This window comes from Glycine max, chromosome 3 (assembly GCF_000004515.6).
Source record: "Glycine max cultivar Williams 82 chromosome 3, Glycine_max_v4.0, whole genome shotgun sequence".
NCBI classification, from domain to species: domain Eukaryota; kingdom Viridiplantae; phylum Streptophyta; class Magnoliopsida; order Fabales; family Fabaceae; genus Glycine; species Glycine max.
This window is the reverse complement of record NC_016090.4, coordinates 28559132-28585604: the sequence shown is the minus strand read 5'-3', so window position 1 is coordinate 28585604 and position 26473 is coordinate 28559132. Positions and strand designations below refer to the sequence as shown.

The 26473-nt window shown below is 32.1% G+C and overlaps 1 protein-coding gene across 1 annotated transcript; it reads right to left on the bottom strand.

Annotated features, from left to right (window-relative positions):
* Positions 1 to 15947: 15947 nt before the first annotated feature.
* On the bottom strand, positions 15948 to 25066 carry LOC100804322 (uncharacterized protein At2g37660, chloroplastic). The gene is made up of 9 exons (XM_003520960.5): positions 24617 to 25066; positions 23141 to 23253; positions 22977 to 23030; positions 22748 to 22832; positions 22430 to 22535; positions 21348 to 21434; positions 21119 to 21216; positions 18347 to 18456; positions 15948 to 16402 (listed from the first exon to the last, which is right to left on the bottom strand). The coding sequence occupies exons 1-9, from the start codon at positions 24960 to 24962 to the stop codon at positions 16337 to 16339; spliced, it is 1065 nt and encodes a 354-aa protein (XP_003521008.2). The 5' UTR covers positions 24963 to 25066; the 3' UTR covers positions 15948 to 16336.
* Between the last annotated feature and the right edge of the window lie 1407 nt (positions 25067 to 26473).

The window sequence follows — 26473 nt, the reverse complement described above, 5'->3', positions numbered from 1 at the left end:
TAGTTGAGCCCATTATTGTTGTTGTTGTTGTTGTGGAGGAGGTACCAGAGTCATAAGATGACGTGGAACAAATGGAGCATAGGCAATGAAGTGATAGGCCATTTTATTAAGGAGGTTATGTGGGCCACTTTGTACTAAGCTATTATACATAGCATATTGCCCCACAATTGTGGGAAGGACTGAACATGCCACCATTGAAGCCTGTTAGTATTGGTTCAAAGGTTTTGGCCATGTCTACAAATCCATAAGTTCTAAGGTATGGCTATGGGTTGATTCCTTTCACACATGAACAATATAGTTATATGCATTTGTTGAGTAGTGTCATAGGACACCATCTTATTTCACCTTCCTATAGGAGAAATGACTATCAAAGTAGATGATTTGTCATGTCTCCTACCCATTCCTATTGTCAACAAGTCTTATTCCCGCGTGCCCCTTTCATGAGACGAGGCCATGGTTGTGATGGCACTTTTGCTTAGAGTTAACTCTGAGGAGACATATTTAGCTACAAACAATGGCACACTTGTGTAGTTTGATTGGTATTATACTTGCACCATCGACATGTGGAAAAAGGTGAGGTAGACTTCATAGACTGAGCTTACCTTCTTTATCTTCTCTATTGCACAATATTTGCCAAGATCTTTGATTGTGCAATCATCTACTGCAATTGCAAGATCTTGGGAGATGTAGTTGATCTGCATGGGGTGATACTATGTTATGCTTCCTATATGACCATCTCAACGATGCTAGGATGCATAATTTCTGCCAAGTTGGTGGATGTGACCCTTCTTCAGGTACAAGATTTACATATGATTTTTTCATGAAATTTAAGGATTTTAGTTTTAGGGCTATATATATGTCAATGTTGAGTTTGAGGTATCGATATATGAACACTTTTTTTATTGTCAATTGAAAGTCAACGATGACATGCATTGAGACCGAGTATTGTCTTTGAGGGAAATGGGTAAGATTAGGTCCACAAAACGATCAACATGATTATTCTATAGGTATCTTTTCCCTATTTTTATTATATTACTCATTTTTTTATATGTGTTTTTAGACATCTCTCAAGATCTCCAAATCATATTGGCCCTAAGGAAAGTAATATCGAGTACTAAGGTAGACACAAAAAGATGACACTTTGGGAGCATGCATACATTGGAGGAGGAAGACTCTTGTTGATTTATGTATTATATTTAATTATATAATTTGTATTTATTTTATTGAGTTAATTATATTGAGCACTAAGATTTATCCTTATTACATCTAATATTTCTCACTTTTAGAACATTTCTTTTAACCCCTTGGTCCAAACGGTGTTATGGTTCCGTTAAGTTTAACCCAAATTTGCTCCTCCCAACAGCATGAAAAATTTGGGTTAAGGATGTTCGTTTCTCTCGCCACAACCTTTTCCCCGCCGCATACTCCGTCATCCTCCTCCATTCCAGATTCGTTCCTCCGTGCCACCTTCGCCAGTGCTGTTGGCAGCAATAACATTTGGGAATACAGATCTGCCCGGCAGCGATGGAGGAAGCGCCAGATCTGAAATATGCATAACAGTATTGAACGACACTGGTGCCGAAAAGCTTATTACGATTGTACTATATTGTATATTGCATATAGGGAAGGTTATTCAAGATACAATTCGATTTTCCAGCATTTTGGGAATTTATTTTGCTTTGTTGACTTGCCTGGTTCCTTTGGTTACGAAAGATTATGGTTATTGAGTTGGAGCATGTGTGGCAAATTTCCCCATCTGGGGTTCTTTTACAAAATATTTCCCCAGATGGGGTCTTTTTAAAAAAATTTGCACAATGGGGCTGTTTTTTACGTGACATGCATGCATACAGCACCCAAACCGCCAGTACCACTGGCGAGTTTGGTGATTCTGAAGGAATCGTTGGTTGCAATGGCGAGATAGCCATGCATAGGGAACTGCCAGTTTGACTGGCGAGTTCCTAGGCTGAGGGCTAGGCTTTAGGCGCGCAGGTGCAGCAGTGGCGCAGGTGGTGCAGTGGTGCAGTGGTAGCCTGGAATCGCCAGTACGAATGGCAATTTGCATTGAGAAGCTTGGAATCGCCAGTACGAATGGCAATTTGCATTGAGAAGGAACCGCCAGCCAGGCTGGCGGTTTGCTTGATTTAAAAAAATCAGCCTCTTTCCCTTATAAAAGAAGAAGCTCGTTGTTCATCACAGCGCCTTCCTTGCACTTCTTTCTTCTTTGATATTGTTCCTCATAAGTTCTCCCAGCCTTCTTGTTATTTTGTTCCTGCGTTTTCTGTTTAGTAAGTATTTATCAATGATAAATATTATTATGTTATATAACTATATATGTTAACTTAATTTTATTTGATACGTTTGTTTATTTTTGTAGGACAATAACTCTCTCCTAAGTAGTTTCTCTTCTCTTCTTAAGTGGTTGCTCTTGTATTGCTGTTAAGTGATTGCTCAAATTGGTAAGTTTTTCTTAACTTGACAACTTTAGTTGATATTAGCTGGAACTTTTAAATTTTAAGTAGTATATGTTACAAATTTGAGTTGGTATATTATTATTTTATACGTTAGTTGTAGGTTAGTTGATTTTAAATTCATATGTTATTATTTGTGATAAAATGATTTGTACCTTAATTTTAGCTGTTATATTATTATTAATTGGTTTAGATTTATTATGTTTGTATGATATTATTTGTATTTTATATATGGTATTTTTAGTTTTAGTTAGACAGTGGATATTATTTAATTGACTTATTTATAGTTTTTACTGAAATATATGATATTTTATTAATTTTATATATGTATGTTGTTTAAATTTTTGATTCCATGGTAATTTTTTGATTTAATGCCATTTTTTGTGTATAATATATGTTATTTAATTTAAATTTTAATAATTGGAAAAAAATATGGTCATTTATTTAAATTTATGTAGATATTTTAATATTTAATTTTGTTATTTGTAGAGTATTTTAGTTAGTAAATTAAGTTATGTTGTGTTAAATTTAAGTACGTATTTTATTTTATAATTTTGTTATGTAAGTATTTTAATGTGGTCATTTATTTAAATTTATGTTGGTATGTTAATTTTTAATTTTCTTATTTGTAGAGTATTTTAGGTTGTATTTTAAGTTTTTTTGTGTTAAATTTATATACGTGTTTAAATTTTTAATTTTGTTATTTATTTTAATTTGGTCATTTATTTAAATATGTGTAGGTATTTAATTTTTAATTTTGTTATTTGTAGAGTATTTTAGGTCGTATTTTAATTTTTTTTTGTTAAATTTATGTAAGTGTTAAAATTTTTAATTTTGTTATGTATTTTTAATTTGGTCATTTATTTAAATTTTTGTAGCTATTTAATTTTTAATGTTCTTATTTGTATAGTATTTTAGGTAGTATTTTAAGTTTTGTTGTATTAAATTGATGTACGTATTTAAATTTTTAATTTTGTTATGTATTTCTAATTTGATCATTTATTTAAATTTTTGTACATATTTAATTTTTAATTTTGTTATTTGTAGAGTATTTTAGGTAGTATTTTAAGTTTTTTTGTGTTAAATTTATGTACGTGTTTAAATTTTTAATTTTGTTATGTATTTTAATTTGGTAATTTATTTAAATTTGTGTAACTATGTAATTTTTAATTTTGTTATTTGTAAAGTATTTTAGGTAGTATTTTAAGTTTTTTGTGTTAAATTTTTGTACGTGTAACAAAATTTATGTATTTAAGTTGGTCATTTATTTTAATTGGGGTAGCTATTAAGTTTGTAATTTTTTTATTTGTAGAGTATTTTAAAGCATTTATTTAAATGTAGTTAATTTTTTTAATGTACAATTTTTGTTGTTAATTTTTTGTATTTACATTTTACTTTACAGTATTAATGGCATCTTCATCCTCATCTTCATCTGGTATACACATTAAGTTTGGTCCAATAGATGGAGACGTTTTATGGCTGCAACCTAAACATGTTTCCGAACATGTTTGGAATGGAGAACCAGACAGGATGTTACATATCAGACGAGCTGTACCCATCTATAGATTCATAGGAGGAGTTCTATTTGTTGACAAAAGCAGTAGTAAAGTTTCCCTAAGGTACCTCCAATTTTTACGGGACTTTGAACAGTGCAGCACGTATGCATGGGGACCTGCCGTGCTTGCTTATTTATACAGAGAGATGTGCAGCGCCACTGATTACAAAATAAAATCAATCGGAGGTATGTGCATCTTAATCCAAATGTGGGCATGGGAACGCTGCACGACTTTGGCTTCAAAGAGAACTCCTCCTATAATGGAAAACAAACCACTCGGACACAGGTTAGTTTTTTTTAAAAAAAATTCATTTGAAAATAATCAATAATGTAATGCGTCGGCACTAATTATTTCATATTTTTTTTGTAGGTGGCTGCGACGTGGAAACCAACATATTGGCAATGATGATCTAATAGTTTTCCGTCGCAAATTGGATATCATGAAACGACATGAGGTAACAAGATCATCATGTATTTGTTAAATAATAAATAAAATGTCATGGTTTAAGATAAATTAACAATTGTGTTATTGTATGCAGTTTCTGTGGGAGCCTTACACAGCAACTGTTATGTCGATGTTGCCTCCCATTTGTTTGGTTGGCAGTATGGCGTGGTGCGCAGTGGTGCCACTCATTTGTTTCCATGTTGTAGAGTGGCACCAACCGGATAGAGTGTTGCGACAATTTGGAATGCAACAACCTATTCCGGAGTCTCCTTCGCAACCATGGAATGTCCACGAGCTAACACTGAAAGGCAAAATGGATGAAAATTGGTTCCAGCTGTTGGCCCCATTTATCTGTCAGTGGAATAATCGAGCTGAGTTTAGGGTCGACGTTTATGCTCGACAAGAGGGCCTATTGAGTTTTAACTCGGATTACATGGTGTGGTATAGGCGCAAAACAAAAATGTTTATCAACCCAAACAATGCAAACACGGCTACATTGGTATTTCTAGGGTTTAGGGTTAGTGGATGGGGTTTAGGGTTAGTGGTTTATTTTTATGGGTATGGTTTATTAATTAGGGTTTAGGGTTTAGGGTAATGAGTTAGGTGCATGGCTATGAGTTAGGGTTAGGGTTTATGAGTCAATGGTTATGTCTTAGGTTATGGGTTAGGGTTATGGGTTAGGGTGTATGAGTTACGGTATAAGGTTATGAGTTAGGTGTAGTGATATGAGTTAGGGTTAGGGTTATGGTTAAGTAATCATAATGACTATTTTTATGTCGCACATCAAACTAAAATAATAAATAAAATCATAAAGAAAAATTAAAGTAGATAAATCAAAATAAGTAATTTTAGCTACTAATTTTAGCTTTCTCATCTTTTATTGATTTGAAGCTACTAATTTTAGGGGTAGTGGTTCAGGTTAAGTGTTAGGGGTTAGGTTTATGAGTTACGGTTAGGGTTATGAGTTATGGTTATGGTTTATTATTTAGGGTTAGAGTTGATGAGTTAACTTTAGGACGTAGGGTTTATGAGTTAGTTGTAGGGGTTATGGGTTAGTGTTATTATTTAGGGTTAGGGGTGGGGTTTACGGGTTATGGTTTAGTTGTATGAGTTAGGGCTCTGGGGTTATGAGGTAGGGTTAGGGTTTATTAGTCAGCTTTACGACTTAGGTTATGGCTTATGGTTAGTGCTATGGGCAGGGTTTTTGAGTTAGGGTTAGGGTTATGGTTAAGTTATCATAATGACTATTTTTATGTCGCGCATCAAACTAGAATTAGTTGTTAGGGTTTACGTTTAGGGGTCGAGGGTCAAAATTAGTGGTTTAGGTTTAGGGTTTATGTTTATGGTTTTAACTAACGAATTCATTGAATCCCACGAATAAGTTATGTACAAAAGGCAAAATGTTTTTGACTACTGAATTCATTGAACCCCAAAAATTCAATACATTGAATAGAACGGAAACAAATACAAGTCACTCGACTAACATACATAAATCAAGGATTTGAACAACTCCCACGCTCAGATTGCATTGGACAGCGACGCCTGTTATGCCCTTCGGCTCCACATCTACTGCATTTTGTTCGGTGCTCAGATGGTTCGACCCAATCCATCTCATTTCTTATCCTTGTTGATTTTGGCCGACCTTTCGCACGAATTGTGGTTGGGTCAGGGATAAGTGTCCATGCGTCATCAGAAGGAGGAATAGCCGCTTCATTCCCAAGAGGCCACCATTGTGCGGAGTAAGCTTTTAAGATGTGCTCGTTTGTATAAACAACATCTATATATTGGTAGTAGTTCATGCTCACGTAACCACAAGCTGCAATAATATGTGAACATGGATAGTGAAGCGCAGAATACCTTCCGCATTGACAATGACGATCATTCAAGTTTACTGCCCACTTTTGTCCGCCACGTTGCGTTATAGGGTTGAAGCTCTCCTCTACTTCAAACCTTGTGGAGTGGATATCATACACGCGAACGATGTGCGTACAAGCTTGTTCTTGATTTTTCCTCAGTTCTTTAACAAGCTTTGAACAATATACTTGGCCTTCATTTAACTGTCTTTGGGCTTGGCGGCCACGCTCAACAAAGTACTTTCGACACCTACTGTACGTTGATTTCACCAATGCTGTTATGGGAATGTTGCGACAATCCTTTAAAACCTTATTGATACATTCTGAGAGGTTCGTTGTCATGTGGCCATATCGACGTCCTTCTCTATCGTAAGCCATCGTCCATTTTTCTTTTGAGATGCGATCAATCCATGTTGCTATGGCTGGACTCAGTTCATGAAATTTTTCTAAATTTTGATCAAAAATGTGCTTGCAAGGAGTGTAGGCTGCATAAAATTAGTTATGAATAACAATTTAAAGTATAAATGAAAGTAAAATAAACGTGGCCATCAAATATGAAATTTTACCCAATTTCTTCAACATTTCTTTTTGTTTTGCATTATTGAATTTTCGATTGAAGTTGCTTGCTATGTGTCGCACGCAGTAGACATGATAACCGTGGGGAGGTTGCCAGCCAAGTGCTTCGTTAGCGACAGCGGACTTTATACTTGCGTGTCGATCAGATATCAGACAAATACCATTTTTATCTGTGACATGTTCACGCAAGTGTGCCAAAAATCATGACCACGCTGTCAACGTCTCACCTTCCACCACCGCGAATGCTAGAGGAAGGACACCACCATTTCCATCTTGGGATGTGGCCATTAAGAGGGTCCCACGGTATTTGCCGTACAAATGTGTGCCGTCAACTTGTATGATTGGCTTACAGTACTTGAAAGCCTCTTTACATTGCCCAAATGTCCAGAAAACTCTATGAAATTGGCGGTGTTCGCGACTAACCGTATTTCCAACGATAAAATCGTCATGTAGTATTTGAAAATACGATCCAGGAGAATGATTTTGCATGTGTGTTAGCCACGACGAAAGTTTCGCATATGACTCATCCCAATCACCATATTCAATAGCAATGGCTTTTTGTTTCGCCAACCAAGCTTTTTTGTACGACACCTTGTACGCAAATTGACTGTTAATCCTCTCTTGAATCAATGAAATTTTTATCGATGGATCTTCTCTGATCATGCCTGTCAATAGAATAACAAAATTTAAATGACAATTAAGGCTAAACAATAACATAATATGAACATAAAATACGTACCTACTACACAAGTCGCAATTAAATCTGAATCAAGTTTCTCGTGATCTTGGGTCATGGTCATATTGAGACATGTGTGTGGTCCACCCCATTGAGTGACTTTCCATGAATCAGTCTTTTTAGATAGGATTGACCTCATGTAGAAAGGGCAAGGACAATCTGCATTTCTATTCAAGCAACAAACCACATACTTGTCCCATTTGCTTTCAACCACTTTGAAACTTTGATGCACCCTCATAACATATTGTTTGACCGCATTCTTGACCGCATCTTTACTATCAAATTCCATGCCAACATATAATTCTTGGCCAACATTAAAAGTGGATGGCATCTCCAAACCACAAATGTCCTCCTCATCAGGATGACTCCAGTTGATATTATTATAATGCAAAGCATCATTCCAAAATGGATTCTGAATTCCTTGTACACCTTATAGTCCAAAAAAAATTCAAATCATACTTATTTGGCATTAAATACAATTGTCGTGAAATAATAAATATATTGACTGAAGTATTTTTTAAGAGGAAATCATACCTTCTGCTGGGTGAACAATTCTTACTGGTGGAATCATCTCGGGGACTTCATTGTCTGTATCTGATATACCGTCAACACTGTCATCTTCGTCTAACGACTCTTCAACGTATGAGTTAGACACAAGATAATCATCATCATCATGATCATCATCTTCGTCAAGATTTAAATTGCTCATATTTGTTGGCGGTTGTGTGTAATCATTAGATACATAATTTCCACATGATGTAAGGGAATTTGCAGAATGAAACATTGAACCACCAGCCACATTCTTTTCTATGTACAATTCTAGAACTGACATTTCTTGTTGTTGTTTAAAACTTTCCAGCATCGTTTCAACGTCTTCGTCATCGCAAATTTGCAAGGCAATATATTTTCCTGACACTAAAAATCTACAACTGATAGCAGAAATAATTTCATTATTTTGTAACTTTACCTTGTCTCCAATTTTTTTCTTCAAAGCATTGAAACTAATTCCACGTTTAATCTGAATCGCTTTTTTACTGCCTTCAAATATTACACCATCATTATCTTCATATACCCTTCCATTGAAATACAACACTGTTATAACCGAATTCATCGTGTACCTACAAAAACAATATTTTAATTAATTATTCATAATAAATTCAAAATAGTCAATGGAAGGAATAAAAAAAAATATTTTAGTGCAAACTAAGAAATAAAAAAAATTACTTAAAAAAATTACTTGAAAGCTGAAAGCTAGTTTAAATTAAAAATTACTTTCAAATAATTATAATACAAATTATTTTAGTGCCAACTAAGAAATAAAAAAAATTACTTAAAAGCTGAAAGCTAGTTTAAATTAAAAATTACTTTCAAAAAATTATAATACAAATTATTTTAGTGCAAACTAAGAAATAAAAAAAATTACTTAAAAGCTGAAAGCTAGTTTAAATTAAAAATTAATTTCAAAAAATTATAATACAAATTATTTTAGTGCAAACTAAGAAATAAAAAAAATTACTTAAAAATAATTACTTCAAAGCTGAAAGCTAGTTTAAATTAAAAATTAATTTCAAAAAATTATAATACAAATTATTTTAGTGCAAACTAAGAAATAAAAAAAATTACTTAAAAATAATTACTTCAAAGCTGAAAGCTAGTTTATATTAAAAATTACTTTCAAAAGATTATAATACAAATTATTTTAGTGTAAACTAAGAAATAAAAAAATTACTTAAAAAAATTACTTCAAAGCTGAAATCTACTTTTAATTATAAATTACTTAAAAAAATTACAATACAAATTAGTTTACTGCAAACTAAGAAATAAAAATAATTACTTAAAAAAAAAATTTAAGCTGAAATGTAGTTTTAATTAAAAATTACTTACAAAAATTATCATACAAATTATTTTACTGCAAAATAAGAACTAAAAAAAAAATTTACTTCAAAGCTGAAATTTACTTTTAATAAAAAATTACTTAAAAAAAATTAGCATACAAATTATTTTACTGGAAACTAACAAATAAAAAAATTATAGCCTCATTCAAATATTTAAAACTGAACAAGCAAATACAAAACTTTAGTTTGTATCGAGATTACTTTAAAATAATTACTTTAAAAAATTACTTATATTTGCTTGTCCCAGTACCTTTATTTTTACCCCAATTTATATCATTTTGCGAAAGTTTTGTTTGCCCATGGAGGCACCCATCATTTTCTAAAACTTTCATACTTAATACACTCCTATCAAATGCTTCACCTTACCACTTTCATCTCTTTTCATCTGAAATCAATTTCAAGTTTAATTCATCGCCTTAAATCAAGCACACACTAAAAGGTTTTCTTACAATCATCTATAATTAGAGTGTTAAGGAGCTTCTTTATGATATGATCAATAGGAATGCATTCTCTGTTAAAATATAACCTAATTTTCTATATATAATATAATTAATTATTCATAATAAAAAAAATTACTTTCACAAAATTATAACACAAATTATAGTCTCATTCAAATATTTAAAACTGAACAAGTAAATACAAAATTTTATGCGGAATTCTTAGACACTCACAATTTTAAAATGAATTTGACGCCCTTAAATCTGATTATAGCAACGTTGAAGAAGCAATGAAATTTGAGCACGCAGCGTTGAGATAAATAAGCAACAAATTTAAAAACTAAAATTTGAGCACGCAGCCTTGAGATAAGAACTGAGAATTTGAGTTTATATAGCACTTAAATCGCTACCAGCACTGGCTATTTCTTCTTCCCTAAATCGCTGGTGGGAGTTGCAACTTGCCCTCAAGTTGCCAATGGCAGTTGCAACTCCCTACCTGAAAAAACGTACCCCTGCAAAAGCTCTGCAAAAGCTGGAACCTCAAAAAAGCTGGAACCTAGGGCTGCAAAAGCAAAACCGCCAGTTTGACTGGCGGTTTGCTCACCTGTGCACGGAATCGCCAGAAGGAGAGGCAATTTGCAGCTGTCGTAGAACTCGCCATCACCACTGGCGTTTTCCTTGCCACGTGGGAGATGGTCAGCAAACCGCCATTGCCAATGGCGGTTTGCTATATTTCCATGCATTTTACGTAACAAAACAACCCCCCCTTGTTAAATTTTTGAAAAGAACCCCATCTGGGGAAATATTTTGTAAAAGAACCCCAGATGGGAAAATTTGCCAGCATGTGTAATGGTTTATGGTTGTCAGATTATGGTTATTTAGTTAGAGTATGTGATTTGTTAAAGATGTGTTACTGGTTAATACAAAAAATAAAAGTTTTAATGTTACTGATTCTTTAAAGGAACAAATTGTTTCTATTGTGAGACATTTTTGTCAACAACTCAACATATAAAATACCAGTTTTTGAGGGGGTTTAAATAGGATTGAGGGGATGCCAATGTTAAAGCCCGTACTTCAATTCAATGTGCAAAATAAAAGAATCCACAACCCAAGTTGTGGAAATAAACACTGCAAGACCCAAATCACTTTCTCTTGACCTCGTAGAGCTCAACGAAAGGATCATAAGATCTAGTGTCGAGGTTGTAGATCCTCACCCTCTTCACTTTTGCAAATCAAATAAAATTTCAATTAATTGTATTAACTCTATTATTATTCTAAAAGTTAAAAATAGATGTAGAGAAAATACCGAGATATATGAGACTCTTCACTGGTCCCATGCTAGTGTGGCTTCGAAATACTTGTGGCATTTTGGAAAGTAGTTGAAGACATGTTAAATCTTTCTCATCCCTTTGCACAGCAAGTTCTTTATCTATTCTCATCACTAGCCAAATTGCAACATCTAGAACCAAATTCAATGCTCCACGATCATTGACTTTGAATCGCCACGTAAAAAAGAAAGTAACAAATTTAATATAATCCATGAAGATCTTCTTATTTGATAGCAATTAAGATCGATCTATGGCTTCAAATCATCGATCATTTAGCTTTTTTAATTTCTATAAGATCCTCCTTTCTAATAATTAAACAAAATAAAAAAATCTCTTACGATATTACGAGACACCCAAATAATAATCTTTTTTTAACAATATTGATTAATGTATATGGGTATTATACTCCCGATATGAGTGATATAAGTTCCACCTACTTGAAGCAACACATATTATAAATCGCATACACATAAAAAAAATTGCACAATTTTTTTAGGGTTAAATATAATTTTAGTCCCCCTATTTTTTAAAATATGTAATTTTAATTCTTCTATTTTAAAATAGAGACATTTAATACTCATATTAAATTCCTCAATTTATATCCTTCTATTTTAAAATAAAAACATTTAATCCTCAAGTTTTATAAAATTCACAATTTTAATCTTTCATCAAATTTAAAAAGTGTTTATTGGTAAGAAATTAAGTTGATGTGATATTCATCAAAAATAAAAAGTGATGTGAATCAAATTTAGTGATGTGAAACAAGTTAATTTTCTTAATCTATGTTATAGTTAATGTTAATTTCTTAGTAGTCAATACTTTGAGTTTGAGGCAATAATCAAAATTGTACATTTTATAAAAGTATGGGACTAAATGTCTCTATTTTAAAATAAGATGATCAAAATTGTGAATTTTAAAAAATAAATGGACCAAAATTACATTTAAGTCTTTTTATTATAAGCAAAAGATCAATATTGATAGAAAAGGAGGTGCTTGACTTGAAGCATGAGACAAAGACTTGAAAATAAATCACAATAAATGACACTTTCTATCACATTGGCTTATAACTATAAGAAATTATTAGGTAATTTTAGACCCCCATCTAATTTATGATCTCAATTCATATTTACATGTATGACACATAATTAAGGATTATTTTTTAACAAGATAATAATTAAGGATTATTTTTTAACAAGATAATTAAGTGTTATTAATTCTCTTATTTTAAGTTTAAAAAAAAACTTAAATACATATTACATAATCAATCACAATGAGTTTTAGTCAATAATAAAAATGTACTACTAATTAACACAGGTAGTCAAAGAGTGAAATGAAAAGACATACCCAAATGTTGTCCTATGACACTTGCATGAAGAGCAGAATATTTGTAAAATCGGTGTAAATGCTCTTTAATATCTCCCACATTATGCGTGACAACATGGTTGGCCATATGCTCGAGCATCTTCAGCTTTCCATGCATTGCAGCAGTGAAAAGAGGAGTTTCACCTCGTTTGTTTTTTTTTTTTTTTTATCTCTCTAGCAATGGCTTTTTTTCCTCTAGTTGTGATGATTGTTGTTGCAACAACTCCTCTTCAATCTCAAACACAACATTTGCCATTTTCACATCTTCACAAAAGACAACCTCATGCAAAATAGTGTTCCCTTCACGATTTTTCTTGCACATAGCTTGCAATCTTTCTTCTCTAGGCATTAACTTTATCAACTCTTTGAGGAGTTGTGGGTTGTTGGAGCGAGTTGCAACATGGATGGAATTGTTCTCAAACAAGTCAAAAACCTTGAGCAGGTTTTCCTTGTCTTCCTTCATTGTTTCCTTGAAGTCTTCCCATCCATTTTCCTTGGCTAGCTGCTTTTTGAGCCAATTTCATTTTCTCACTAAATAGTGGGATTTCTTCCATTTTCTCTATGTTTCTCCCCCCCATATTTTCACTCATTGTTTAAGTATCAAGCACTATGCATATAAGTTCACTCACTCTTTGAACCAATATATATAGATGCATAATTGAGTTACTAGTACTCACAGGAGAGTATTTTTTTTTATAAGACAGAGAAAATTTATGGTGCGTGTATTACTATATATTTTTAATGGTGCAGAGAAAATTTAGCAAGTAACACCTGTATTTTAAGATTAATCCAAGTTATAGTTTGCTAATGTATTCTATCTAAAAAATAAATAGTGTATGTTAATAAACTTTACAAACATTTGTTAATATATACATCTATTTAATTTTTAAAATAAATAAGTTAACAAGTTATACCGTGTATAGCTTTAAGATTAATTATATTTATAACTTATTAACACACTTATACTAATTAAAAAATAAAGGTGTATATGGTAACAAAATCATACTAATGAGAGAGACCATGTTTAATGATGCAGTGTAATTTTGTCTTAGATTTTAATATTATCTTTCAATAAATTGATATTTTGAGAATTAATTTTTTTAATAAAAAAAATAAAGTTTCTCTTTTTAAAATTAATTCTAGGCATCATAAAATTAACATCAAATAAAAATCTACCCAAACTGACTATGAAACTTTACAACGACGTCATTGTATTTCCCTAAAAACGTGAAACAGGTGGGCTATAAATTATACAAGCAGGGTAGCAAAAAAAATTGTGCAACCTCCTTACTTGTGATTTATTAATTACCTAATTTCTTTTTCTTTTTTCTTTTTCACACCTTTGGTTATTCCCTTAATTAATTGTCTTTTTTTTTTTACTTTAACTAACAGACAACATTTCATTAATTTAGTCATTTAGAGGGTACGATTATCGCCTAATAGGGTAAAAGAATGTGCTTTGGCACTTAATTTGGTTTATGCACTTCATTGATGTTCTCAAATTGCTGGGGAAGTGATTTCATAGATACTTCACAATGATTAAAGGTGTGTTTGGATTTTTGTGTAAGGATTCCAAAAGTACGTTTGAGAATAAAATCGATTTAAAATCATATTTGATTAACCTTTAAAAGTAAGTTTGAGGACAAATTTTTGCTTAGAAACTCAATTTGGAAGAAATAAGATTTGTGATGCTTTTTCAAACTTAACTTTGACCTAAATTTAATTTGAAATTTTAATTCAAACATGCACTAAATGTATGGGATGGGAAAATTGAAATGTACTCTTTACTCTCAAAACAACCATGGTTTGGTTTAACTAAACTTGTTTGTAAGTACATACTTATATATAAGAGAAGAAAATAAAAAGATAAAATAAATTGAAGTTTTCAAATTATTTAAAATTAACTTATACATTCAATTTTTAAAGAAGTTAAATAAAAAAATTATGTAGATTATAGTCTTTAAGTTAATTTTAACTTATGTGAAAATATTCATTGAATTTATTTTGTTTTATTTTAAGTGTTTAAGGTGAAGTTTATTTAAACACTACCAATTTTTTTCTTTTTTCATTTTGTACTTTGAAATTTGGGATGTATATTAGAATTCTCAAAAATATATTTTCAACTTTTATACAATACTGTTATGATAATGGTCATTGATTGCTTTCTTGATATTGGCAAATATTGCTGGGGAGTTTATTAACAAGAATGTCCATGCTCAAAGTTGTAAGATGCAAAGCAAAAAGGTAAATAATTTGAGAGAAAATAATAGTATCCCATAAAGATAATGATAAATGTTTTATTTACTTATCTTTTAACAATAAATGAGATATAAGATTGATTGGTTGAAGGTAATTGTTTCTTGTTTCCTGTTGCACCACAATGGAGAATACATTGCACACTCGAAGCATATTCATGGCAAAGACCTTATAGTCGACACATGTAAGCTTTAAACTCAATACAATTTCAGTCAATCAGAGGATCTCACTGTGTAGTAGACTTTTCTAAAGATTGAAATACGTAATAGACATTTGTTCATAGCAAACATTGAATGAGTATCCAATTAATTTTATGAATGTGTACCTCAATACGTAGTGAACATTTATATGAAATTTGATTTAATACATAAGTTATATCTGTCAAACTATTAAAAACATGTACAATGAAATCTTGGTTTTGTTGTATAGTGTAAAACGAAATCATGCTTCTGTTGTACATATAAAAAAATGTACAACAAAAGTACGATTATGTTGCACAATGTATTCCATTGCTCATTTTTTATCCTAAAAAAATATACACGACAGAAGTAAAACTCAGTTATATACATTTAGAAAGGAATTATACTTCTAACATGTATTTACCTATCCTCTTTACACAACAGAATCACAATTCCATTACACTAGTGGGGGTGCAAAAATATACAATGGAACCACAATTTGATTGTATAACATTTTTTGCACCTTCCTAGTGCAACGGAATCGTAATTCTATTGTGTATTTTGAGAAAAAGTAATTTGACAACTTTTGAATGGTGGTAAGGACTAATACAACTCTCAACCTTTTCCCCATTTGTGATGCTTAAGTCAATTCAAATCTTGCTTGCTAGGGTAGAATACCTTGATTATGAATGTCAAGATTGCTCTCCTTAATGGGAATCTTCTCAAGAATGTGTACATAAAACAATCTAAGGACTTTATCACTCAAGGGGATGTTAGAAAGACGTACAACTTGTAATGATCCATTTATGAATTAAAACAAGTTTCTAGAAATTGAAATCTTCCTTTAGTCAAAGTTGTATAATCAATCAATTTTAATCTTATATATTATTTTCTTTCTTAACAAACAATCTAAAAAATCGTCTTACCTTTACATGTTTGCTTTAATTTCTCTTTATGGCCTTTTCCTTTCTTTCTTATTTCTTTTCTAAACCAAATATGTATACCATTATTTTTCTAATTTATCAACTAATTCGTATCAAATAACATTGCCAAAAATATTTATAATAGTAAGAAAGCAAAATGATCCAACATTTCTTTCTTTTTTTGGCTGATTTCTTACTTTAGACTTACTCTTTTTTCTTCTTCTTTTCCTCCTTTAGACATGTTTTCTTTAGTGTGTTTGGTATATTGGGGAGTAATTGGCACACATGGCTTGAAATGCTATAAAAGTTCATTGGTAGTCCAATTAGCGGGAGTTTGCAGCCTCGAATAATTCTTGCCACTTCTTAGCTTCATTTCCAGGACCTTCCCCCTAAAATATATGCAAATTAGCATCAACAATATGCATAAATGGAGTAAGGAGCGTATATACATATATAAACAACTAATTTAAATATTTTCCAGCATTTGATTAACAATAAATATGAAGCACAAACTTAGCAGTAACAAATATATAAGCATTTTAAAAAATTATATCTTCATGAATATTGGGAAAATTGTTAAATAGTAAAATGTACCATTTAAATTAAACTTAATTGCACTATTGGTGTCTTTACCATCATTGCACTTTTAGTTAATTGCACTATTGGTGTCTTTACCATCATTGCACTTTTAGTTAATTGCACATCTAATATATGTATTTAAGCATCAAGAATATACATAAAGATTGGAGTAAGGATTTTTTTTTTTTTTTTATAGAGTAAGGAATATATATACACATATAAACAACTTTTTTAAATACTTTCCAGCATTTGATTAAATATGAAACACAAACTTAACAGTATCAAATAATTAAGAATTTTAAAATATTATATCTACCAGTAATTTTGGGAAAATAGATAAATACTAACATGTATGATATAAATTAAAATTAATTGTACTTTTGGTCACTTTACTATTATTATTTCTTAAACATGATCCTCTCCTCTCTCCTTTTTCCGCTAATTCGATCCCCATTATTTTATTTTTGCAACTTTAGTTCAATTTTTAACTTAACTTCCAAGATTAACGGATATGCTTATGTGACATTACACCACATCCACATTAGCACGTTCATATGAGCACTTTTATGCAACATTAGTATTTCTATTAAATATTGGATGGCAAATTAACGGATAGACTAAAATTGTACAATTAAAATTGGGAAGGATCAAATTAGCAAAGAATAATGAGGAACCAAATTCAAAAAACTGATGATAATAAAAGAATAAAAAAAATGTAATTAAGCCATTAAATTATGAAGTAACAAGATTACTAGCATTGTCCTCTATAATACTTTTAGACAAGTTATAGTGCTATTATTTAATTTAAAGCTACTAAAAGTAACAAAACTAGGTGAAGCATGCTTGTGCATCAATAACAGTAAATAAATATAAAAAATTGCACAAAATTGTTTTTATTACAAGACATTGAATATCATCTCACTAATGTAACCAATTCACAAAAAAATATATCATCTCACTAAACTAAAATGCGTGACTTATATGAGTCCTAACAGTCATTCAGTCCTAAACAAAAATCATTAATATGTGCTACTATGTTCTAATTGAAATTTTGAAACCCGTTTTATGAATAACTATTGGATATATAAATGAGAAAATAGGCAATAATAATAATGTAAAACAATCTTATAGTATCATTCCATCCCAAATCATTACTTATAGTAAATTATCATTCAAATTCAATTACAAACCGGTGGGTATAGATAGCTATTGGTTATAAAATTAAATATTTGTATCAGACAAGATATAAATATTCATTAACCAGTGGTTGCGCTTTTGCTCATGTAATTGTACCACTGGTACCTTTCCTATTATTCTAATATATTATCTTTGCCGATTTTTTTTTTTTTTAAACTGTTTATAGTATGTTTGCTGATTTTCTATATTAACAATAATTTTTAATTGTTGACAGTGTAAGTTTTTACACTGACAATGTATAGCTATTAAACTTTATATAAATTACTATATCTTATATTTACTTCTAATTGTTTTGAAAAATATGTCACTGCCGCCAAAAGAAATTAATTTCTTTTACGTGACATATCACTGCTTGATGGCTGAAAATCCAAAAAGTAGAGGCATTAGCCATCAACTATCCGTTCTTTTCAGCTATCAACATTCACATAACATTCAAAAGCACACATTCAAAAACACGGAGGAGATTCTACCATGTCAGTATGATCTGACACACTAACACATCAAATCAATGTGTCATTGTATATATCTAATACCAAAAATTACCACTGAAACTTTACCTCAACAGAGTTAACTTCATATACTTGGTTTTCAGTGACTTCAAGATCTAGTGCCTGCACGCAAGCTTCAGCAACCACTATTCTGCTGGCCTCTCCCACTAGTTTATCTCCTGAAACCCCATTGCCAAATTTCTAAAACTTCAAACAAAAATACTCTGAAAAAATACAAATGAGTCATATTCATGTTTAAGTAACTAAACTGCTAAGGGAAGACACAAATAAGGTACATTAACTTTCTATATTTATGTCACATGTAGGGATGAAACACAAGCATCCAAAAAGAAAACCCTATTCACACAAGCATTATTTGCCTAACTTCCCATATAATTAGTGGGTACATATTCCATGAGGTGTTAGATTATACTAATTGTTAGAGTATAAGCAATAACAGCTTGTTTTCTGTTCACCAAAATACAAGCGAACTCACATCCTATGACTGATATCCATAGCCTGCAGTTGAATCCTCTGTGCTACTTTTCCCTTTTCCCTTACTGGATTCCTTGTTATGATAGGGTGCCTACCAAAAACTATCATGTCAATGCATTGTCCATAGGCAAGACCACTCCTGCCTGCTATTGTTGAAAACTACCTGCTGACAAAGATCATCCTTAATGGTTGTGAACAATGAGCATGTTAGGAATTTTCACATCACTTGCCTCAACTCTCAAGGTGCACCTTATATATCTGTTGAACTACTTCACTTAATGCCAATTGATTTTAAGATGGAATCTAACGATGCACATTTTATCTTAGAATTTAGATTTATGGTCTAACTCAACCTCACAAAATCAACTTGTATAGTGCAAACTATCCAAGCCTTATAAGTCCACATTAATCATATTTCTAGTCAATTGGAATCTCAACACACTTCCTTATGCCCAAGACTAGAGATCTAGAGCGTTGACAAATGCGGGTGACTCAATAACAACATCCTCTCATGCCTAGGAATAGATATCTAGAGCGTAGACAAATACAGTGGCCCAATAACAGATCTAAAATAGGCTCTAATACCACAACTTAGAATTTGGGATTTAAGACATAACTCAAAATCAGCTTGTAAGATACTAAGGTGAAGACTACCCAAGCCTTATAAGGACTACATTAGTCATACCTCTAGCCAATGAGAGATCTCAATACTATATGAGCTTGAACACATGATAGACATATTGGTTCTTTGTATGCTACTCGGCTACATTGGCATTTAAGTCATCCTCATTTAGCTTTAGCTTTGCTGAGGAATTTACTTCTCGTTTGAGTTCTGTTTCTCAATTGAAGGGTAAGTTCCCCTCAGTTTACAAACCAACAATGTGCAACAGTTCAACTAACAGCACTTGATCCTCCATTAGCTTCACCACTGACACTGATAGTCCCTCCCTTTGATTCCAGTTCTTAGCTCTCCAACAAATCAAATCCTACTCCTGATGCCTCAATGGTGTCTAGGTAAACTATCTTGCATCTACCCAGCTACCTCCTTTGTCATATGATGGTTTATCCTCTTCCTCCCATTGAAACATTGCTTTTAGATTCTGTCAAGGTTCCAAGGTTTGTCTCCGAGGATTTTAGTATTTCACACAAGATGTGTACAGAAGTCTATGCAGGAAAAAATGATGGCTCTGGATAAAAATAATGTCTAGCATTTAGTTTCATTTCATTTGACAAAGATATACATACATGCCATAGGTTGTAAGTCCGTCTTTGCAATCAAAATTAAACATTTTATATCGGCAATTGTTAATTGTTAGTTTTTATTAGCAGAGGAGATTGAACCCGCGACCTTTTCCCTCTTCCCTTCCACCTTAATCATCCAACCCACCTTATATCTCCCAATCAAAATTAAACATGATACATGAGTTGCTAGATTGAAGAGTTAGATTGTTTCTGTGGTAGGATCTGGATCAGAATTATAGAAATTCAGCTTCTATTAACAGAAAAGAGTACAAAATGATTATCAGGACTTTTGAGAGGCATCGACTCTCCCATCACAATCTGAATTCCCTCTCAAATCACAAGATAAAATCTCCCTCTAAACCCCTTTTCTTATTTATAGGAAACATGCCTTGTTTCTCTTTCTCAACCCCCAACTAACTAACTCTCTAATTATTATACTATGTAACGAACTATGGGGGTTACCTATCATTCGGTTAATTGGTTTTGATGTCATGTCCTATGTAATCCCACTGCAAACATGTATAGGGTTATGGAATTATGATAAACCCCCCTACAAATGCGACAAACGGCGAGGATATGAACTGACAATCCTATGTACTCAACTCCAAACACTCAGCAATTCAATCAGAATTATTATTAGGCTCAAGGCAGTAAAGGTTGGTCGGTAAGTTAAACAATGAAACTGTTACAGCTGTAAAAGCACTAGAAAGAAATCGTTTTATGCCACCAGCATTGGAAACCCATTTTATAGGCTCACGTAGCAGCAGTTACTGGTCTTAATATATATCTTAAAAGTATAGCCAGTTGAAAACATTAGTGCCAAAACCATCACAGTTATACATCTAGCTAAGGGTAATTCAACTAGAGCCCAAGCTCCTGCTTCATTAGACAAAAAGTGGTGGAAACCTGATTTCTTCTTCTGTCTTTCAAACAAGCTATGTTGCTAGCAACTCACATAATTAGTTTGCTAGACTATATTCACACATACAGCAGGTATAGCTTGGTAATTGATTCATGTGAATAAGGCTTAGGAAACTAACAACAAAAAGAAGAAAAAAAATGCTTGCATTGTGCCATAGTTATAAATGAGCATTAATCAGATACCTTGACCTATAAGGACTGCTCGTCGTTGTCCAGCTGTTGCTTTGAGTAAAGTATTTAGATCATAAGATGTGTATGGCCCATCTGTCAACCTTCCAGGTCTAAAATGCATTTAAATATGCCATATGAGGGGACTTCAAAATTTTAAGACACATAATCCAAGTTTAAAGTCCTCCACCTATTTGTTCGTCAAGTAACATCAAGTATGAAATATGCAAAATTTTCGCCATACCTGATTATGGTAAATGGAAGGCCAGAATTCCTAAGAAAATCCTCCCCCATCTTCTTATACTTCAGGACACCAAATAGGTTCATAATGCTACATGAAAAAATAGCATTAGCAGGTCAATGAGAAAAAAATTGAAACATAATCAACACAGTGTGTCATTGAATAATTATTTCATTGATCACCTGGAATTTATAGCCTAATGAACATATTTACCCAAAAACAAATAAAAGGCATTTTAATGTAGTTAAGGGTACTAATGAAGATCATGAATGGGAATTTAAAATGAAAATGCAGTGAGTATAATACGTATTAGTGACATCTCGCAGTTTGGACTTTGGACTCTTGCTAACTGTGCAAGGCAAATCATGCAGACGAAGAATTAAGGATTATCATTTTTTCAATGTATGCAGCAACAACTGAGCCTTATCTCGCTAGGTGAGAGTGGATGCATATAGTAATCAATGCTATTTGGCTCTATAAAAAAACTCAATTTTCATCGATGAGGGTTGGCTCAACTGACCGGACAGCATAAACAAAAGGCCTAGGTTTCAAGTCTTACTAATTACCAGTAATCCATCATTGATAAGTCCTCTACAAGTACCAATGTAAGCCTTGCCAAGGCTTATGGATAGCCTAATCTTGGAATAAGGAACGCTCAAAAGTTTGGCTATATTCCATTTTATACACATTTCCATTGAAGCCTCTATTGGTCTTCTTACATGAACAAAACCCCTTTTGATTTCAGTAGGAGAAAAGCCAACATGACCTGATGTATGATAAGGCTATCTTCTTAATAAGCAGGAAGGTAATGCAGACAGGTAAAATTCAGTTAATTTCAAAACTGTAGTTAACTTTGATTTTGTCTTACATTTGAATTTGAAAACAAAAGAAGAAGTCTTTATAACCCATCATGGACAGGCCAAACTGATGTTTTGAAGTTTAAATTAATTTCTCATTAGAATTTTAGAAGGGCCCTGTTCTGAATTACCAGTAAAAGAAATTCTGCTTTCTTGCATGCCAACTGACGATACTACAAAAATCACAGGCAACTTTGTCAATTAGGAACGAAATAGAGGCATGCTTACCTCCATGGCAATTCATTGAACTTGGTCACACCTATTGATGACACAAGAACAACTCTCTTCACTGAGGAAGGCAATGCAGATACTAGATTCTTTAGTCCCACCCAATCTTCAAATTAAATAATTTTAGTCAAAATCAAAATCAAAATCAAAATATTGACAAGTGCTTGAAATGTAGATGAATTTTATGCTGTAGGCAACTTTGAATAAAAGGCATTACTGTTATGCTTACATTTTCCACACTTGAATCTTCACCTCACTAATCTATTTCATTCTAGTTATAACTCAAATGCTGCAATATATGTTTGACACGATTCTTACCAACCCTTTCTGGTGTATTATCATCATCCCACCGCCTTGAAGGAAAAGCTGTTGTTCCTGTGCAGCAAATCACGTGTGTGACACCCTATAAAGCAAGTAAATAAAAAGCAAGGAAAACAAGAAATAAAATTATTTCCTACATTTTCATTTTTGAATGAAATGACTCATCAAAATGATAATAATTCAGATCAATCAAGTATTATTCTGTAAAATCTTCTATATAGCTTACCTCAAATATTGATGGATCCAAATCTTCCTGCTTCCTTGTGTCTCCTTTGAATACCTGTCATGTTCAGAAGCTCTATATAACTAGAAAATAAATAAAAAATGAATGAAATCAAATTAAAACACAAAGTTTGTTGCTCCTCAGAGGGACTACTCATTAAAGAGTACCTGCAGTTTCTCCTTATCTTGTTCACCAAACAATTCTGTGGCTTTCTCAGGATTCCTAAGTATCAACCGTGACTTAATATTCTGCTGAAGCAGTGATGCTACTACCAGCTGCCCTGAATAGTAAGGGAACAAATGCTTCACAAACTGCCCCAAGCAAATTATTGGCATGAATTATGTATGCATTTCCACATTTTACAGAACTAATCTGAATGCACTAAATAACATTAAAAAGGGGATCCCAAAGGCATACAAATGCACAAGGAAGGAAGGATACACAAATAACAGAAGTTACTACTATACTCATGTTTATTTAATTACATTATTTAAATTAGTTATAGAGTAAACCTTCAATTTCCTCCTCTAAAGATTGGGGTGTCACCACATCAGTCCCCATATGTTTGTAACCAGATTAATCCTTAGATGTTTGATGCTTCAGCCAATAATAGAATTATTAGAAAAAGAATGTCAGAGAGAGCGTTACTAGCACTCCTCAACACGTAAATATACAAAAATTAAAATCATGTTACACTCCCCCTTACAACTCCATCCATACTAATAATATTAATAATAAATAGCTACTGTAATTTCCCTTTAATTTGATACTAATTATACTTATACCTTCGTTACTATAAAAATAGAGTAAATAGATCATTCACTTAAAGACTAAGTACACAGATTTTACATTGTTAGTCAATCACATTTTATCATATATGGTAAGTTTATCAAATTTAATAAGAATCATCTTAAAATTCATGTCAGTCATGATTTCTATTTAGTTGGCAGTACAATTTTTTTTTTTATAGTAACTATGTATAGAAAGTATTGTTAGTGAAAAGAGTTTTAAATTTTAACACTATCTCCAAATAACAAACCATCATGTATAATAAGTTTGATGTTTTTACACTAATTCCTATAAAAATCATATCAATAATGATTTTTGGTTGGTTGGTTAATTGTGGAATTTTTTTCATTCACCTGGAATAGAAATTAATTAAAAAATCAGCACCAAAACCAAAACCACATTACTTTAAATAAAGAATGGTGATATTTGACCACTCTTTTATGTTAAACACTTCATCAACACCTCTTATTTATTTTTGTCTCTATCTTCCTATCACATATCATACTTATATTTTTTTTCCTCTCTCACTAGGTGTCTACTGGCAGGTGTCCAAGTATAGTTCTCCTTTAATAAATACTAGTGCAAAAAAGGCACTCTCTGGACTTGAAATTACTCATGTATGTATGTAGATGTAACTCTTGTTATGCTACAGTGGTTTATATTAGTTGAGGGTCAAAATGTCCAAAAGAAATATGACACAGGTTATTCCCTTGATCATCGTTATAGACCTATAGATAAAAACTAAAATACATTGAAATTTGTATAGAAACCAAATTTCAGGATACAATAATATAATAAAATCATTTTTTTTTTGTAGACAAACAACTTCGAAGAGTGAGATAAATTGTGTTTACCAACGCCTCCGGAGCCACCAACAACAAGGACCAGTTTGGAGGAAGAAGGGGTACTTTGGGTATCCTCCTCCAACTCCGAACTCTGAGTTTCAACCGCTTCCTCGTTGAGTGCGTTTTGCACTTTTGCATAAAAGCACTTTGATTTACAACTCCGTTTCGAAGCCACAGAAGAAGAGAGCGAAACTTTGTTACTGAATTTGGCGAAGAAGAGAACTTGACGGTGAGAAACAGAGTGATGTCGCTGGGGGAAAGCCAGAGGGAGTGTGGGAGTTGTAGAAGAAGCCATGAATGATGAAACACAGCACAACACAACACGAACGATACCACAAAACAATTCCAACGTCATTAGTTAGACACCACAAGATTTATCTTGTTTTGTTTTATTTTTGTTTTGGTAATAAAAGAGGACCTCAAGAGCGGAACTGAAATTGTTTCGTTATGGTGCCATGTGTGCTGTTATGTTTCTCCAAAAGTCATCACCATAAATCATAAAAATTAGAAACTTGAAGATTTTTATATTTTACATTAATGTTACTTTTGGTTTATTATTATTATTATTTTATTTTGATATATTAAATTTAAAATGTGTTATTTTAGTTATTTATATTTAAAAAATGTTATGTTAGTCGATTGTTTTAAATTAAAAGCTATTAGAATATTAATGTTTTTATGAAAAATTAAATCAAAATATTTAAAAAATACAAAGATCAAAATAATATGTTTTATACTTAATATATTAAAATGAAATAACATACATTAAATAAAAAATTCATATATTAGTTTTACATTTAAAAAATGATAAGAGTAATAATATTAATGTTTTAGTACAATATTTATTTTTAAAATACTTAAATTTATAATTAATAAATATTTTAAATATATAAATTATTTTATAATTAAAATTCAGAATAAAAAATATTGTATGTATAAACTGTATTGTAAATTTATAGGGAACATTTTTTTTTTTTTTGTGTTTTCACTAAGGATATTCAGTAGCTAATAGTCACCAATGTAGGTTGTCTCTTTAGAATGTAGAATATATTAAGCTCTTCAGGTTTGGTTTTGCGTCAAACACCCAAAGACGTGCGTATTTGATGTGAAATTGAGAAGCAGCTATTTCAAGTTTTTACGTTAAAATGTAAAACTAAATCAATTTTGGGCAGACGTAACACACAGTCAAACACACTGATTTTTTTTTTTTTAATGGAACAAACTTATGTTATTTCATGTAGAATATAAGGTTCAATACAAGTTGGACTGAAATCAAAAACATGTTGACAAGCAAAAGATCTAGACGCTCTTACTAAGCAATGAACAACTTGATTGGGTTGTCTACTGACAATCTGCACATTATTGCAGTTTCTGAGATGTGATAATTTCCTAGCACAACACCTGAGAATTATCCCTGCTTTTGAGTTTGTGAAATTTTTCGAGCTAAGACATCCACATTTGCTTTACAGTCAGTTTTGAAAATGATGTTTTGGAGATGAATTTCAAAAGCCCAAGAAATGGCTGCAAGAAGTGATGAGGACTCAGCCACCTGCGGGGTGGGAATACCTTGATACCAGTTGGTATTAGCTCTGATGAAGTGACCAGTTGAATCTTGCAAGCAGCAGCCACCTCCAAAGGAACATGCATCATGAAAAATGGCAGCATCTACATTGCACTTTACGTATTCTAGTGTAGGTGTGCCCTGCTGTAATTTGCGTGTTGATGCTGGTTTAGGGTTGTTGTATTTACACCTGCCATGGATGGTCTTCCAATGGAGGAGGTTTTGGAAAGTGAATTGCACAAAGATACTTGATGGCTTCACAACTTCGTCCCATACTTATTCAATTCATTTCTTCTTCGCCAAAG

Excerpts from the sequence above, each read along its gene's own strand:
- LOC100804322 (XM_003520960.5), bottom strand. The coding sequence starts at position 24,962 with ATGACGTTGGAATTGTTTTGTGGTATCGTTCGTGTTGTGTTGTGCTGT. Across the intron at positions 22,833-22,976 it reads TGGATCCATCAATATTTGAG|GGTGTCACACACGTGATTTG; the intron begins GTAAGCTATATA and ends CTTGCTTTATAG. Across the intron at positions 22,536-22,747 it reads TAATACACCAGAAAGGGTTG|ATTGGGTGGGACTAAAGAAT; the intron begins GTAAGAATCGTG and ends TTTAATTTGAAG.